Raw genomic sequence first — 19,068 nt, 5'->3', positions numbered from 1 at the left:
CTTCTGACACTGAGCAACAAATGATTTTCAAGTTCCTTCTCTGCTGTTTTGTCTGAACATTTTCAAACCTGGATTGGGACTTTTGGTTAAACCCCAAAAGCACCGACAACCGAGAGCAACACGGGGGCTCACCAGACTTTGTGCATCCTCCCCTTACCCCAGCGGCTAGTACAGCAATCCCCAAAATGTATTTGGAACGCTAAATTGCTCAGAAGTATTACAGGAGAAAACAAGGCTTTGGTGATCAAAGATGTTTATTGAAATGCTGATTTTAAAGTATTAACATGTCTCGTTAGTACAGGACTTTTTAGAGCTTTTAATGTGCAAACAAGCATGTGAATCCCTGATAAAGAGGGAATATTGACGGGTATCTTCCTCCTCCTTGGTGATGGTGCCCTTTTGATTTTTGGTAGAAAATCCGGAGAGATGAGTGTTTAAGGCACATACTTTGGGAAACGTTCTACTTGTCTTCCTGGGAAAATATCCTTACAAAGTATAACTAATACATGTAAAGCACCAATTATATTAAATTATCGAGAGTCCTTTCCTCTCTTTTTATTTCAACTTCAATGATAGTTTAATACCATGCTTCCTTTTCTTACCACTAAAAAAAATAGACATGCCGAATGATTTTATAGTCCAATGAGTTATGTTGTATAGAGCATATGGGTACAATTCTTTAGTAAAGTACATCTACTTGTAAACTAAAAATTGGCATTATTTTGACTTTGTGCCATTGCCAATTCCTGCTGAAGTAAGTTTAAACTTTGCAAAAGATCAAAATGAAGAAATCAAGATGTATTTATTTTTAAAGAATCAGTTCTGACCTAGGTGCTCAGTGAACATCTTTTTGCACCAAGTTAAAAACAAACAGAACCCCTAAATACCAGACAGACCGAGAGAGGGAGACCTCTCTTCTTCCTCAGGCTAGATTTCTGCTAGGTTCCAAGCAAACTGTTCGGGAACTCAGAAGATTCCCGGCAGCCCTGTGTCTCTTTGCTGTGCGTAGTTTCTTATGTGATTTGAAGAAAGCCTCTGGTGTACACCTCGAGTGCCTCATCAGGATTATCCATCTGAAAAGCTCACACGCTTTTCTACCCTTCTGAGGAGACATGCCAGCCTAAAGCCACCCGGAGGAGGTTTAGCATTAGTGCTGTTATCTGAGTGACCTCACAATCACAAGGCAGGTTGAAACTAACCAGAGTGTAAGAACAGCAAACATCTGCCTTGTAATACATTTAAAAAGTGTTCAGGCTGAGAGACGAAAAAATGAAAACATAAAAGTAGTCAAACTCTTTTCTTAATATACTGCAATTATCATATTGATAAAACATTCATAAAGGCATTTCTTAGAGCAATGATGCTGATCCACTCTGCATTCTCCCAAATGTCACTGTTACTGTTATATTTGATTAGTTGTGCCTATAGATTATAACATTCCAGTAAAACATGCCCTTTTAATGCTAGTGAAAAAAAAGCCATGTTGTTTTTTCTTAAAGCACCTTCCAAACATTTTTACTATAAGTAAAGTCCAAGAGAAAAACCTCCATGTTACACAAGTACACAGCTCCCCAAAAGCGTATTGAAAACTATGCAGAATAATTTTGATTAGGCTGTCTGTCTGTGCCAGGCTTCAAACAAGTGCTTATTCTGTTGTGACATCTGCCGAGCAATGCATCCATTGTTCTCTGGAATTTAATTCATTTTAAATCACTCTGTCCAGATGATAAAACATGAGATGCGCTATACTCCGGGGGTAAAATGTAATGATTGTTTCTAGTGTGACCACAACGGTTAGCTGGGAAGCAATACAGCCTGTTCCAATTAGGCCCTGCTTATTGTCTTCTGGAAAACAGCTAGTTCAAGATAGGAGAGTCAAATCCTGTTAAATGGAGGGACTGGCATAAACAATCTTGCCTACTCTGGTGTGACCGCAAAGCTGGCAGAGCCGTATGCAAAGTCTTCCCCAAAAGTAGAGTGACAGTCTTCGGAAGAGAAACTACTTCAAAACTACAAACAGCTTGGGTACTGACTGACTGTAAGATATAGTCTACTATGCGTACCAACATAGTCAACAAATTATTTTACCGATCAAGGACTACTGTGCAAATGCCCCAAATCCGAAATGTTGTAACTGCCTTTCCCAGAAGTCATCTGAAAGCTCCTGCAAGTTGCATGCGGTGGGAACAGTGCCATCAGAAAACACTAGTGATTAGGTATTTTAAAAAATAAAAACAAAAATCAGATGAAAATACACAAATATACACACATAAGGATTTCTATCTCCTGTATGCCACATATTTAATAAAAACCTTTGAAACAAGTTCAGATAAAATAAAAATCAAAGTTCTCAAAAAAAAGTGAAAGATTAACCTAATCGCTAAAGAGTCCCTATTGCCCCAAACAGCAGTATGCTTTTTACTTCTATGCAAAGGTATGCCTCCGAACTGCTTAAATGATCTGATAGGATACACAAACCAATTTTTCAAATAATAAATCCAGTCATCTTGCAATTTAAAAAAAGTAGGTAAAAGATAGTATGACACATTTTACACACACACACCCCAATGACAAAATGTGGCCTCTCCTAAAGTGAGTACGTGAAGACCTCTAAGTGCCGCAGGGAAGATTACTGTGTCACCCCTCCCGACAATCCCGGTAGTTTCCTTTAATCCAATAGCAAATCTGGGCATATTTGAGAGGGGTGATCCTAACAGCCACATTGAAATCCTGTGGAGAACCATTCATGTCTACCCACTGGTGCCCTGAAAAGATGCCAATAATTTTTCGCTCCCATTTCTGCTGCTGTCTCTTCCACATCCTCACGTAGACGCCTGAGCCACTGGCCCCGGGCTGGGCATCACACTGCTGGTAGAGCAGGTCATAGGTCTCATCTTTGACATCACAGAAACGGTACACCAAATTGCCCAGTCGATCATTGTCATAACCAGAGAAGTGGATTCTGCCTCCTGGCAGCTGCTTGGCAGAAGGGCTCACCCCAATCTTCATGAATTTTCTATTGTGGAGTTTTTTGAGTTCCAGGAGGGCATAGTCATAATCCATGCCAATGTCGTTGGCATTGCCCTTGATCCAACCTTTGGGCACATGGGTGCGTTTCACTCGGATCCACTGAAATTTCATCTTCTCGGGCATAGCCGAGCTGGAGTTGTTGGCTTGTCGACCACCATCTTTGAACTTGGGCTTCAGGAAGCCCACCCGAAGTTTCTGGGTTCCTTTCACGTAGGTTTTCCCATCATGTATGCAGTGGGCAGCTGTGAGGACGTGCTTCTCTGACACCAGGGTGCCCGTGCAGCCTGTGGATAACTTCACCGATGTTGAGAAGGGGTAGTTGAGCAGGAAGTCCTTCCCAAAAATGCTGAACCTGCTGTCGTAACCATAAATCTGTCGCTTCCTCCTAGACTTTCCAGAAGACGCGCCCCCACCACCGCTGATGACATAGATGCCCACCTGTGTTTCTGTGCGGCTGCCATTGGCATAGAGCGTTTCATAAGACAGGTACTGCTTGACCTCTTCGTAAGTGGGCAGTGGAGTTCCCTTGTGACACTGGGGTCCACAGGAGGAAGACACTTCCAATTTGGCTTTGGCTCCAAAGTCTGGCTTGGGCAAGTGGAGAGTGGACTGGGGCAAGACGATAGGGAGGTGGTAAGCAGGCCAAGTGGGTTTCCAATGGGCAGTGGAGAGGCTCACCTGGCCGACAGCACAGAGGAAGAGGAGGAGGAGGAGGAGGAGGAGCCCTGGAATCCCCGCCATGCTGAGCACCACTCTCTGTGGGAAGAAAGACAAGCGGGTCAGGAGGGCAAGGGGCGAGTGCTGGGCCAGGCACTCGTTGACTGCAGACACAGTCAGCGGCATGCCTGTCATTGTTTCTGAGTATGTAAAGCCTCCTCAGGAATCAGGGTGTGGAGAGGAATCCCTAGATAATGGTCTCACTTACAATGCAAGGGCTTGACCTTGGAACATTCCCGTGGCTGGGTGCCCAAAATGAAACTGGGTGTTCATTCTTTTATGTTTATGATGCCCCTAATGATTGCAGGGCAGGGTGTGTGGGGTCACTAATCCCCAGATGAACTGATGGACCGGCCCCAATTTCTGAGTAATTTTGAGCCTTCTTTGTGCTTCCTACTAAACCTTCATTATTTTCCTCTCTCCCTCATGCCCCTGCCTTTCTTTCTTTCCTCTCATTCTCATTATAGCGTGAACTTGGAGCATCACCAGAGCAACTTGCTCACGTAGAGGGTACATTTAAATTACTCCGTTTACTGAGTGACAAGGCATCACAGAGGGCAGTGTCACAGCGTCACATGGACAGGGGCTTTCGCCGCCTCTAAACAGCCAGTGCATTCAGAAGGGGATGAGACTTTTTTTTATTCTTTTTTGCAATTTAGAGCAAACTTAACTGTTATAAATTTAAGGCCAGACTAGTCAAGCCTCTAACAAACAAAATATTCCTTCTTCCTTGGGGTTTTGTCTTACCTTGGTTTTGACTACCAAGACCTCTGTCAAAGGTCGATCACAGTATGATTGTGACTGTGGGTTACTTTTTCGGGTCTTTTTTTTTTTTTAAGTGAGAGGAGGGGAGATAGAGAGACAAACTCCTTCATGCACCCCTACTGGGATCCACCTGGCAACCCCTGTCTAGCGCCGATGCTCAAATCAACCAAGCTATCCTCAGCATTGGAGCCAGTGCTCGGACCAGCCAAGCCACTGGCTGCGAGAGCGGAAGAGAGAGAGCTAAGGGGGCGAGGAAAGAGGGAAGAAGCAGATGATGGCTTTTCCTGTGTGCTCTGACTGGGGATTGAACCCAGGACATCACAAGTCGGGATGACACTCTATCCACTGAGCCAACTGGCCAAGGCTTACAGGTCTTTTTATCTGTGGTCCCAGCTAGTCTTGAATATGGGCTTATGCTAGCACTCAATACAGATTTACTGAATGAATGCTTGTATTAGTGGAAGAGTGAGTGAATGATTATTGTGGCTCAAAACATAATTTTTTGAATGATGCATGCTGCGTGTTAATGGAGGTGCATGGGGGTGAGGAGGCAGCTCAGACAAAGGGCATGGGATCAGGTATGGCGGTAAGGACAGGGGAGAGGTTCCAGGGGAGGTGAGGCCGGAGGTGGGTGCTGGAGCTGAAGAGACACGACACGATGTTAAGTCAGAGTGAAGGGTCCTCTTAGAGGAAACGACACTGGGCAAGGCAGGGAGACCTGCAGCAGTGCGCGTCATCTCAGAACTACGCTTAGCTTAGCAGGGGTGGAACGGAGGGAGGCTGGGGTTACCAAGGGCTGTGTACATGAAATGATGAGTTTGGATTTTATCCCGAAAGCTATGTTTAAAGATGGAGATCAATCACCCCCACCAGAAAACAAGAAAGTACAAGATGGTAAGTAGTGCTTTCACAAATGTTCAAACATCAGTTGGCTCTGACTGACTCTGAACCTTTAGTTCAACAGAAGCTGACTTAGGAGGTGGGGTAGTTCATTCATAACCCAAATCCCCAAGCTGGGACAAGAGGAGTTAGGTCTCAAGAGGCTGGTGGAATGTAGCAGGAGTCAGGCAGAAATTGTTTCATTAGTCTCGCCCTTTCCCTCTTCAAGAGTACAGACTCATTGGCAACTCTGGGATACCTTCTGTGCTCTTTTACACAAAACTGAAAGATCCCAATGAGCTGATCTAGTCCAGGCGAGCGTGCCAATCGAAATCCCCAATATCCACAGGCTACATTTCTAAAACATGTGGGCGCCCCACCCACCGCTGGGGTCTTTTTGCTTGTCTTTGATTCTATTTCTGTCAGGGAGAAAGCAATGAGGTCCTAGAAAAGCCAATTCCTTGGGATTTCCTGAGTCCTTGAAACTGCTTCTCTCCATTTTTCCAAATAGGAAGGATCTCTGGGCCCTTTTGTGGGGAGGAAGTACATCTACTTCTTTCTCTAAATCCTTGACATCATGTGCACACACGTTTGAGGTTACTGTCCAGACAGAAAGGTCTAAGTGGATGAGGGAAGGGATGCTAAGGTTAGTAGAGGCCTCCTCCCCAACAGGAATTTTACAGGTAAGTGTGGTGAGGACAATACTTTAGGAGACTTTGGGGGATGGCTCTGTATCTGATAATCTCCATCTCCCGGGGAGGGCCCAGCTCTCGGACATACCTGGAGCTTGGACAGCTTTTTCGCTATGTAAGTTGCTGTCTAGGTGACTAAATGCCCCCACACCAGAATCCCTGCCAAGTGGGATATATGCTAGGAGGAATCATGTATCTCCCACAGGGCTGTATCTTGGCCCCCTAGACACCACCCCCCCTTCCTTCGACTAGTGTGGAGAATGTTAAAACCTGCCAACACTGAGCAGCAGATGTGGTAGGCCAAGTCTTACTCCAGCTTATCTTAAGAAAGAGAACCCGGAACCCAGACAGAAGTGCAAGCTGCCAAGTATTGCTGTTTTCAAAATATGATTAAATATGATTCTTAGGGGAAAGAAAGTAGGAGATGAGATAGTATTATACTAGATATTATCATAAGCTGTAGATAATACTTTTGATGTGCACGACAAACACAACAGTTAAAATATGCTCATATTATTATCTATGTCATGCATCTTTAAATCCCAAACCTGAAATTTGTATGCTAACTGGCTTCGGGGCATGCAGAGTTTGAGTTACCCACTGCAGCAGATTGACTCCAGTGGCATCTGTCGTTAGCTCCATCCACCTATCCAACACTGAACGAGTCCACTGGCAAGGGTGTCAGGGAAGAGAAGAGCAGGCCAGACTTTTGCAACTAGGATCTATCTAGGAACTTTGCATTAATGAATTAACCCTCTCTTGGGCAAAATTAACTCTAATTTCACTTTTCCAAGTGATTTGCCTGTAGTAAACTCCTGTTTAAAAAATACTTTCAATGCCCTGAAGCATGCCTCATTTCACAAGTGCCACCAGTGCCACTGTGGCATACCTCTTTATGTTGTTTCTTTAAAATATCTTCCATTCAAAAAGAAACAATGTTTTTAGAAACCAGTTCACAAAAGTTAGTGGGCACGTTGAAATGAGAACGTGTCTGGTCTTGGGTGTGAGCGCTGGGCAGTCAGCTAGACTCCAGCCCCTCAACATAAAAGATCGAATTTGCTCTTCAGCAAAATGATGGATGAATAAGCCAAGGGCCTCTGGGAGCACTGATAAATCACGCAGTACTGCTGGAGAATGCTGAAGAGTCTACCACAGAAAATTACTGTTCTAGGTAGATATTATCTAATGAGTATTAGATAATAAACTAATTCAGAGTCCTTACAACTTTAATTCTACAGGGCTGGCTTAAGCTCTAATCCCTTAGAAATAAGGTTTTCAAATACCTCAAAACACAGTAATCCTACTAGTTTAACACATTGCTTACAAGGTCCCTATATTATTACTTAAATCTATTCATTAACTTGTGGTGGGGTACAACCTTGTTCTTACATGTTCTATCTTGATTCAAGTTTCTATGTATCTCTGAAAGCTATAAAACTGCATTTTAAAAAACTTAAATTCAGATTTAGGGATTAATGCAGGTCAAATTATTCCACACTGATTTGGTTTTTTTGAAAATACCTGATCAGAAATTGAGATATAAAACTGTGTGTTCTCAGGTGGGTTTAAACTGACATCATATTCAACTTACAGCTTCATAAATTGCTCACTCCTTTACCACATGTGTGTTTAGGGTGGTTTAAAAACTGTTATGAATACCAGGTGATCTCTGTAGTATTTTCTGCTCTGGTCTTTTCAGATCCAGCATGCTCTGATTTGATTATTTTCTAGGGTTACAAAAGTACAGGTCAGGCATAATGTTTACAGACAGCGTCTGTGCTCTCCTGTACTGCCCAGGCAGGAGCTCCTATTCATGAAATTATGGAGAGGGGAGGCATTGGGGAAAAATAAAAAGAAAATTTCAGAGATCACGTTCATCTCTGCTTATCTGAGTGACAAGACTTCCCTGGTCAGTCATCAGAGGAAACAATGGCCTCCAGCAGAGGGCGGTGGAGTGGAGCATGGCTGGGTGTGAATGCTCTCCAGAAAGTGGGAGTGGGAACTGACCCTACTGCTTGCTCACTAAGTGCCTCTGCTGAGGCACTCACACCTTCCCTCATCCTTCCCAACTAACAGTGCACCAAGAATAACTGTGATGCTTTAAAATTAGGTTGGTGGCTTTGCATTAATTTCTCAGCTCACCTGATCACAGAATAATTCCCCAGAAAACAAATAATTATTGCTACTCTTTTTATAAACTCTTTGGTAAGCCTGTGTCATGCCCATTTAAGTTATTGAAATATAAACATTCTATAGAATGTAAGCAGATATAATAAAAAAACATCCATAAGCTCACAACTGGGAAGTTAACTAAATGGGTTGCATAACTCTAAATTCTCTCTTTACAAATGAATCACCTTATCCTTATAGAACTGTCTGGAAAACTTGCACCTCAAATAAGGAATGAAGATTTCCAAGTCTTAGCTGATTATATGCAAATCTAAATGAAGAAAATTTAAGTCTACAACATTTCATTTTTAGGAATAAGCCTTTACAGGATAAGAATTCTTCAGACACATATTTATCTTTTAAAGTTCTCAGCTAAGTATTTTTATGCATCACTTCACCTAACTGGCAAAGCAGAATGGAAAATTAAGGTAGGCAAATACTTTTTTCACCATGCTTAGTAATATGGAAACTGTATTCCTGTTCCAACGCTGTATATCTGACCTACAAGAGGATTACACATTTCATGTTCCATCATTTAACATGAGCCACTGTCCCGCTGTCCACTGCCTAAAAACAGACCTCATGAGCATGCTGCCACTTCATAAGCTCACTACTAACCTCACAGGGAAGGAGCAGTGCACATTATCAGATGTGCAAACAACACTCATCTGCTTGGAGACCCAGCACCAGACTACTTTCTTTTCTGTCTGCAGCTTAGTCTTCGAAAGTGCAACAACACAGGTCTCCTCAAGAGGGCAAGTGTTTGGGAGACTGATATAACTGCTACAGCAAGTAAGTGCTGGGAGGGAAAATCTAATCCGTAGCACAGTGTATAAACTATTGCACAACATGTGAACTCCTGTGACCACTATAAACAGTAATGACAGAAAGAAACAGTGGGAAAGTTTGTGGAGATAAAACGTTCTGAATACCAGCTGGAAGGATGACAAAGGGTTTTCCATGCAATCTGTGGCCAGGGATACTGAATAGTGAAACCATGCTAATTCCTAAAGCAAATACCTAAAAATGAACAAAGCTCTGTAGCCAGGCTTGCCTTCATTTTCCAAAGTCACAGAATCTATTAAAAGAAAACAGACCTGATCACACAGTGGTTTAAGAATTACAGTCTTGTATAGAAAAGAAATGCAGGGCATTGACAAGCCATTCCGCCCTAAACATAATCTTGTGGTCAAACGAAGCTTAACTTCTTCTCTATCAGATTTTAGGCAAAATGAACCACCCCAGTGACCTAGGACAAACCTAGTAGCAGAACAAGAACAGAGTGTATAAAACTGTCAATGGTGAATCCATGAGAAACAAATTCCCAGGAGTCAGTGGGAGTCATGCATGAATAATGCCTGGTGAATTGAATCCTAAGGGAGCTGTGAGAGGAAACATGCAGGAGAACCTGAGACTCTTAAACACTGTAGAGCAGGGCCAGTACTGTTCTCAGATCCTCTAATGGGCATTTTGGCATTTATGCTACAGACAGAAAAATGCACCCAGCATTCATCGTCTACCTGAATAAGCTGTCAGTATTACAAAATGAGATCCAGATTAGTTACCTTGGAAAAATGCTTCCTTTCCAGTTCAGGCACAGAAAAGCATGACAAATTATCTCTTGACTTTATATAAGTGGGACAAATACAGCTGAAACAATTTATTCAAATGCAAACGGTGTGCATATAATCACAAACACTTTCACAGGTAAACATAATGGCTTTTTTGTGGCATCTCCTAAGTTCCTTCTCTCCTCTCCACCTCCAACCCACTCCTGTCTAACAGACTTCTTGGGACACAGTGATATGGTCACTTTTAAATGTTCGTATGCACAAATAGGATCATAAAACAAGTGGCAATAAATATCCTGATTTTAATTTGGCATTCAGCGTTTGGCCACAGCTGACTTTAAACCATAGATGTAACTCCTTCCCACACCACCACGTGAAGAACGATTCTCACACTGGTCTTATAAAGTGCTTGGGGACCCCTCAAGTTCAATTTCAGGAACTGAGAGAAGTCAGCCCAATGCCAACACTAACCCGGAGCTTTCCACCCACTAAGGGGCTGTTTCTGAAGTCTTATGGGTGTAGCCCAAAAGACAATAAACAAACAGGGTTTTTATCTGCTGTTTTCTCATGAAAGCAAACCGAATTTGCACTGCAAAGGGGAGTAGTGGTATTCCTTCACTTAAACAAGTCTTTTTCCTCCTCTTTTGAAGCATTTAAAAAACTTTCCCCCAAACTTTATTTACAAGTTAACTCATGCTGACTGTCCACAGGCTGAAGACGTATTTGCTTTCGACAACCGCAGATAGCTCACAGACACTAGCTTCTTAGGGAAGCACACGGTTATCTGCTAAGGCGCCAGAGAAAAGATCCCATTTTCCAACCTGTGTTGGCTGCACTCCTCTTGCTTGCTAATATGTGTTCATAATCACGTGCCCAGGGTTAAAAATTAATGTTCAGATCTTGTTGTCGGAACACATACTGTATAAGCAAAACTCAAGGGGGACAAGCGGTGCTGTGCGTGCAGGCGGTGCGGGTGTTGGCACCGTCCAGCCGGGAGGCAGCTTTCCCAGACCTGCTGTTGCTCCACTCCCACATGGCACTCAAGATAGCAGTTTCTTCAGAACGTTCCCCATCCGCTTCACGAATGACAGTGCGTGAATCCAAGTGCCCAGCAGCGCCTGAGTCTCCGCGGAGCCCCTTCAGGTCGCCAGTTCCAGTCCTCGAGCCCCCAGGCCGGCCAGGGCCACGTCTCCGTGCCCCGCGCAGTCACCCCACCCTGTGCGCACCAGCCCTTTGTCCCGCTCCTCCCGGCACCGCGCTGGCCCGCGACCGGGACGGCACCCCGGCCGCGCCCGCACTCACCCGCGCCGAGCTGGCCGCCGGGGCCGGGCTCGCTGCGCCGCTCAGACAGGTGTGGGCGCCGGGAGGGCGCGCTCAGCTCCCATGCCTGCCCCGCGGCGCGACCGAGTGTGAGCTGGCGGGCGAGCAGCGCCGGCAGCGGGCGGGCCCGCCTCCCGAGGCCCGCCCGCCCCGCCCCCGCCCCCGGGGAAGCCGCGCGCCCGCCCCCCGCACACCGTGCGCGCCCCCTCCCTTCGCCGCGACTCGGCCGGAGCAGCGCCGTGCGACCCCGCGCAGGTGGGTCCCGGTGGCGCCGGTCAGCCCCAGCCCGCGGAGGGCCTGCCTTGGCCAGGACTCCAGGACTTGCCGCTTTCAGCACCGCGCACCCCGGGGCTGCGGCCCGCCTCCTGCTCACGAAAGCTCGGTACCCACAAAATAGACGGAGCTGGGGACGCAGGCCACACCTGGGCACAAGGAAGCCCTTCAGCCAATTTGAACAATTGGCGAAAAACTGGTGCGCTCCCCATACTGCATGCACTTTGAGAGGTTTTAGGTGACCGAGTTCCTCTCTTCACTCAGTTTCTCAGGTGCCTCCAAGGAACAGGATCCGACTTTCTAGTGACACGACCAGACAGACCACTAATGCTTTGCAGCCCCTGGAGCGGTACGTGGGGCCCAGAGCGCGGCAGGGGCATGGCAGCTCCCCAATGCTGGCGGCTGAGCCCACGAGCCTCGGCTCTTTGTCGCGGCTCCAGCTGGTGGAGCTACTTCCTCGCCCAGTGGGCCTGCTTCCCAAAGGCACTCAAAGGGGCCACAATTCGGGGTCTTCCTCTAACCAGGCGGGTGGCTGTGCCATTTAAGAACCTAGTGGCAGAGCCTTTCTATTCTCTCCCAAATACATCAGTTTTGTATTTAAATGACCATTTACTTAGCACCTTCCGTGAACCAGCTTTCATATAGGCAGTTGTGGTGAAGGAGGGCAGATTAGCACTATTTCACAGAACAGGAACTGAGAGGGTTTACAGAGGTTTCATGACTTGTCCTGAAGCCCTGAGGCCACGTTTTGTCTACTAAGCCCTGTAGCCTTTCTTTCTTCCAACAAAACCTGCTCTCAAAAAAGAGAGAGCCGAAGTGTTAATGATGTATCTAATGTGTTTGTATTTGTAATCTGTTTTAAATAGGAAAGCCCCCAAACACAAGTTACTATGTGGTGTTTCCTAAACGTGAGGGAACCCAATCTTCTCCACTCTTAAGGGCAAAATTTTCTTTGACTTCCTCAGTATTGGCTTAAAGTATTTTCTTTTAAAGTGTTGCATTTATACATACACACACACACACACACACACACACACACATAGATAAGCTTATGTTATAGCTTTTGAACAACTCTAGAATAAAAACAAAACAAATTTATAAATTAAACATAAAGATCTCCTCCCAGAACTATAAAATTTTATTAGTAATGTTGACTCAACCACTAGCATTATGTGGTACTGACTGCCGGGGTCGGGTACATTCGAGTTCTGTGTGGCTCTGCCACCATCATGGTGTGTGAGGCACCCTGTATTGACCTTGTTTTCTCACCTCTTTCCTGTTCCAGCAGTCTCACTTCCTTTCCTTACACCCCGTGTCATTGTAATACAGTATATGACTCTAATACATCATTTGAGATGAACTTTGCGCGGTTCTTTGTTAGCATAAGAACTGAAGTGGTAACTCTTGGTGTCAAGGCATGGCACACATAGACACTGAAATCACAAGGTAGTACTTGGTATCACATGCTTATTCCAATGGTCCAGACTGTGTTTCTATTCATTATTTTAATCACATATTTGAAAAAAATTAAATTATGTATATAAATCTTCAAGAGTCTGTAGCTCCCAACTGGAGAAACAACATTAAAAATAGAATACTTACTAGAGGAGCGGAGGATAAAATTGGAAGGAGGGGGAGAAGGGGGAGAAGCCTTCCTAACTATGCTTGAGTTTTATTAGTTTACTCCAATTCAACAAATATTACATGTAAAGCATTATGCTAGGCTCCAAATTAAAGATGTCCACAGGAAGACAGTCTATGAATAGGGTACCAGTGGCATTCACCTGTGGGAGTACTATTCCATGCTTTTTCACTTATTCGCTGTGTAGTTTTTGGCTTAACTTCTCTGTGCCTCAGTTTCATCCTCTGTAAAATGAAGACAACTTCACAGGGTTATTTTAAGAATAGAGCGAGCCTGACCAGGCGGTGGCGCAGTGGATAAAGCGTTGGACTGGGATGCAGAGGACCCAGGTTCAAGACCCCAAGGTCGCCAGCTTGAGCGCGGGCTCATCTGGTTTGAGCAAAAGCCCACCAGCTTGAACCCAAGATCCCTGGCTCGAGCAAGGGGTTACTTGATCTGCTGAAGGCCCACGGTCAAGGCACATATGAGAAAGCAATCAATGAACAACTAAGGTGTTGCAACGCACAATGAAAAACTAATGATTGATGCTTCTCATCTCTCTCCGTTCCTGTCTGTCCCTGTCTTTCCCTTTCTCTGACTCACTCTCTGTCTCTGTAAAAAATAAATAAATAAATAAAAATGGAAAAAAAAAAGAATAGAGCGAATACACATAAAATAGTTAACATGGTATCTGATGCATAGTGAGCCCTTAATAAAACTAGCTGTTGTTATAGCTGTTATACAACAAGAACGCGCCTTAGCTCTGCTTTGGAGCACCATCTTTCAGCACATCCACTTTTACCATTGCTCATTTGTCTTGGCAGTTTTAAAAATAACATTGTAGCCAATTTGAAGTGATGGAATCATGAAGAACAAGCTAGTTATTGCCATCATTCAGAGTGAGAAACTGAGACACAGAAGGATCCAGGAGCGTATCGCTCCCCTGTCACCATTCCCACAGCCAGGTTCCAGCCTGTTGCCCCTCCCCGGACAGGAGCTCTAACTACAGGTTATCAATGAGAGCTCAGGTTTGAACAAGCACCCCTAGCTTCTGTTGTTTCCTGGAGCTGTCAAAAGCAAAATGAGAGGATTCTACCTGGCTCTGAGGTTGTCACTATTTTTGCCATAAGAACAACGTTGAAGACAGATGTTTAGAGTACTTTGACCTCCAACAGAAATGGCCTGTGTAAATAGCAGGTATCCTCATGCTGAGCCTAGATATTTGCTTTTCTTTTTGTACTTGCCCACTCCCCTCCCTAAAAAACAAACAAAATAAAAAAAAAACCAAACAAAATTCTCACTGCTTCTTAAGAATTTAGTTCAACTCTATAATTATAATTCTCAAGTACATTCTCTGTGCATAGCGACTGAGTTGTTGAAATGCGCTCAGGTCAAGGCCCACCTATTTACTGAGTGCCAGCTCTGGATAAGGTAAGGTTACTGACCGTACAGGGGCAAATATACCTCACATTCAGGAATTTATGCTATGAGTAGAAGCAAAGCAAAATCAGAGACAGGAGAAAGTGAAATAAAAGCTGGATCAGGCTACAGCTAAAGAGCAGAGAAGAGGGAATCATTAATTCCTACTCTGGCAGAGGGGGGAAGGCTTACATAGGTGGTAGAATTTTTTTTTTTAATTTTTTTATTCATTTCAGAGAGAAGAGAGAGAGAGAGAGAGAGAGAGAGAGAGAGAGAAGTGGGAGGAGCAGGAAGCATCAACTCCCGTATGTGCCTTGACCAGACAAGTGCAGGTTTTTGAACCGGCAACCTCAGCGTTCCAGGTTGACGCTTTATCCACTGCGCCACCACAGGTCAGGCAGGTGGTAGAATTTGATCTGAAACTCAAAGGATGAAGATGAGCGAGGCTGTAACAAACATCTCACTGGGTTCCTCCATTATAGAAATGAGAAAATTGGTGGGTGAATGAAAGGACAGAACCAGGATTGGATTGTAATCATTATACCTCTGTTTATTTAATTCATGGTATGAGCCACGTAGTGTGCAATATACTTTATTACAAGTAATCTTTAGGACAAACAGAAAGCTAGGGACTATGATTATCTCTATTTTGCAGATGAGGAGACTGAAATTCAAAGTGGTTAAACAGAATATTCAGTGCTCTACAATGGTGATTTCTGCTCAGCCTCTTCCACTCTTTTACCAGGCTCCTGTTTTGTGTTATATGGCTTCTCAGATCTGCCTTTTCTCCTGCTTACAATAAGGAGGTTAAATCAGTCGTTGATGTCGCTGCAGCTCTAAACATCCGTTTGCTTCTGTCTTGCTTTTGTTGCCTGTTGCACAGTCACTTAGCCTGTGAGATGTCCTCAGGTAGAAAACAAGATGGGACTGAAAGATATCTGGAAATTTAGGGTGGAGGGAGAGACCCAAGGCCAACTCGACACTGCTACACTCCATTTCAGTGCTTACTCTTCCTGAGGCCAAGATCCACATGCAGCTTCCCCATTTGTCAGTTTGAAAGTTATCAATCAATGAGGATTATTTCTAAGGAGATAAAATTGCGTACCTAAAAATCATTTCTGTATGGTTTCTTATTTTTATAATGATATAGATCTAGTGGTTTGCTTAGTATGTAGGGGAGTTCTAAGCCCCATGTAGTGAGTGAAAAGGGAAATGGACCAAGTGACAACACAGAGGGTTGAGAGGGGAAGTCTCTGTGATTCTGGGTAAATCACCTTAATGGCCTGGCCTTGCATCTGTTAAAAAAAAAAGAGCCTAGACACAGTCTTTCAGTTTATGACACTGTAATCCTTGTGGAGGACAATCCATATATAACTATAGATATATATCTTTGAGCATCTCTACCATGGGGGCCTGGAGTATCTAAGAATGTGAATCCAATTTAGAATTTGGACTGACTTGGATTCAATTTAAAATTCACATAGTTGCTGGGTGACCATGTTTTGCCACTTCTGTACCACACTTTTCTCATCTGTACAGTGGAGCTAACTGAAGGCTGTTGTAAGGACTCAGGTGAGTTAATCAGCACAAAGCACACAGCAGAGGGCTCAGCACAAAATAAATTCCAAATTGACATTACCTATTATTAATATTATTATTATTATTATTACTACTACTACTGTGAATGCTCTAGAAATGTTTAAAAATTTATTGGATGAATGAATGAATGAATGCATGAATCAAATTGTTATAATATCAATGCCAGAGTTTAACCCAAGCTTTCTAAGAAAAAATTATCCCAGGACTCCTGTTCAACCTCAAATCTTCTTGTCATAGGTCTAGACTGTAGGCAACAAAGAATTTCTTAGTATCAAATTTAGAAAAACTTACAGATTCAAATAGGGGCCAAGGTTGTATTTTTTTCTCTTCTAATCTCCACCTGGTACCATCAGCTCTTTTATTCAATAAACGTCTGTTGAAGCACTAATATTGTCAAGTCTATATATTAGTGTTTTAAGGGCAAAACCAGATTTTTTTCTTATAATGATAGTTTTTAAATATTACATGGTAAATCAAAACAAAACCAACAATAACAACAAAAAACTAAACTAAAACCACAACAAGCTCCCATAATTTATTTTTAAAAAGCTAGCAAAAAGAACCACCAAAAATACAATAAAATAAACCTTTGTAGCACTTAATTTTTTAAATGATATATTTGCATCACCTTTAGACTTCTTAAAATTTTCTGTTTTTGTTAAGTATAGATTATTTTAAGTGTTCGGAAATAAAAGTAGTCAGTACGCTCTGACTATAAATATGTGAAGGTATAGTATATATAAGCTTAACATATAAAGTAGTTGTGTAGTCAAATTGTCACATATAGGGCCTTAAAAAAACTACACAGCAAAGAAAATTTTAATCCTACTTAAAAGAATATAGCATCTAAAATTATTAGGAAGAAAAACAGGCTTTGGCCCTAGTAAGTTCACATGTACTGTCGGCATTATTTTAAACCGAAAAATGAGAAACAGTTTGAAATAACTGTCATTTTCTCTGGTCAAAATCAGAAAGTCTCCAGAGGCCAGCACTGGACTTCTCGGATGTACTCTAACATACATACTGACTGATCATCAGAACAAGAGAAAAATATTTTTTTCTCCCTTTAACTTAAGGAGAAGAAACAGAGCTGCTGGCCTTGAAATAGACTTTGTTATTCTCTTTACATTTATATTATAAACATTTCTACCAAATCTCTATAACTTTAAAAGGCATTTTTGGAACATCTTTTTGTTTTTAATTTATATTTATTTTTATTCATAAATATTGGGTTCTCTTTTCGTTTTATAAGAAGTAAGCTTTTATGTGGTTAAATATGGGGTCAAATTTAACATCTTTCATGAGATTTCTCCTTTTTCCACCGGCCAATTCTACTTGTGCTTTAAGCTCTCTGAAACCTTCAGTGTTAGACGTGTAGATCTATTCTCTGTGTTTTCAGGTAATTTTATTGAGATTTTATCTTACATTGTAGGTATATATTTAACTGTTTAATCTCAAGTGGTCCAGAGGTCTTCATGAGCAGAAACTCTGTCCTGTTCTTCTTTCTAATCTTTATGGTTTTCTAGTCTTAATAGGTTTTTAGATTATTTATAGTTACTGTCTGGTTTTATAATCTAGCAGAGAGCCTGTCTCGTTTTAATTGGCTTAAAACATCAGATCTGAAATAATTTGGCTTACCAGCCCTTAGAACAGGGCACATTGTATAGGAAATTTTACCCCTGGGGCTCCAATATTTTCCAAGATATACATTCCAAATCTTTTTGATGCCCATTCACCATTCTTTCCTTATGGGTCATGTCAAAATAACAAATTTGATTTCCACTTGCCCTGCTAATTACATTTCACTTCTCATGCTACAGCTATATGACAGCACTCTAGGCACCATTCGTCCATGGCTTGTGAAGTTCTGCTGACTCTCTGCAGAACCCTTTGGGACATGCTCTGAGTTCTGCCTGCCATGGAGGGTTCTGAATCACTCTGCTGGGATTCTCGAGGATTGTTGAATCCTACCGGAAAATATGCATTTCCCAAACTCTTGTTTCCTCCCACACTCTGCAAGATGGTAATAGATAAGGTGACCAATCGTCCTCCTTTAGGGAGGACAGTCCTTCTTTTGTAAGTTCCCTCCTCCCTCAAAAAGTGTCCTCCTACATGTGCTCCTTTTTGATATTGGAAGACTAATCTATAAATGTTCATATTTAATCAATGCAGAGTTGGTCCTTTGCATGTGATGTGATGTATTTGTTTCTAAATGAGTACTTTTTTCTTACAATTATTATTAAAAATTAATAGGCATGTAAGCATAATTACAATATAAAATATTACAAATGTTTTTATTATGCATGTCATATTATAGTGTATTATTGTTGCAATAAATAAAATGTTTCTTTTATTTACAATATTGTTTTCTTCAATTTATTTTTGTCCTTTTCATTGTAAAAAAGTTGGTCACCTTATAATAGATCATCCATATAAAAGGGTAGTCAAATATGCATTTTAGCTTTTCAAATGCTCTAAAGGAACCTGTTTAAACGTTCATTAATCTAAAAAATTAAGCCCTAGCCTATAGTGTGGTTGTTTGGAGCATTGTCCTGAGCATGGAGGTTAATAGTTTGAATCCCGGTCAGGGCACATACAGGAACAGCTTGATGTTCCTGTCTCTCTCACTCTCTGCCTTTCTCTCTCTCCAAAAAAAATAATGTTCATTGATCTCAAAGATATCCAATCAATCTGATTTGACTGTGGTCTCTTCTTTTTTTTTTCCAAAGTGGTAGTAACATTTCATAGAACAGCAGTGTTCTATAGGACACAGTTTGAGAAACACCATCCATAAGCTTACTCCACTCCTGGGAATGACCCACTTCTGTTCCCGATAAGTGGTTTGTGCTTTCAGAGCCTCAATGCTTTTGCTCATATTTGAAGCTCTTTCCTTCATATCCACCTGTCTCAATTATATTCATTTTTAAAAGACCTAACAATGTCACATCATCAACAAAGTGTTTTTGTTAGCCTTTGATTTCCTAGAACACTTTCTACAATTTTCTCATGGCTC

At 42.5% G+C, this 19,068-nt stretch overlaps 1 protein-coding gene across 1 annotated transcript; it reads right to left on the bottom strand.

Moving 5' to 3' along the window:
• Window positions 1-236: 236 nt before the first annotated feature.
• Window positions 237-11,269, bottom strand: PRSS23 (serine protease 23). Its single transcript, XM_066370343.1, has 2 exons — window positions 11,126-11,269; window positions 237-3,786 (listed from the first exon to the last, which is right to left on the bottom strand). Exon 2 carries the CDS (start codon window positions 3,769-3,771, stop codon window positions 2,638-2,640), a length of 1,134 nt encoding a protein of 377 aa, XP_066226440.1. The 5' UTR covers window positions 3,772-3,786; window positions 11,126-11,269; the 3' UTR covers window positions 237-2,637.
• Between the last annotated feature and the right edge of the window lie 7,799 nt (window positions 11,270-19,068).

Source organism: Saccopteryx leptura, chromosome 1 (genome assembly GCF_036850995.1).
Source record: "Saccopteryx leptura isolate mSacLep1 chromosome 1, mSacLep1_pri_phased_curated, whole genome shotgun sequence".
Classification (NCBI taxonomy): Eukaryota; Metazoa; Chordata; class Mammalia; order Chiroptera; family Emballonuridae; genus Saccopteryx; species Saccopteryx leptura.
The sequence above is the reverse complement of the archived record's forward strand: the minus strand, read 5'-3'. Positions and strand labels throughout refer to the sequence as shown.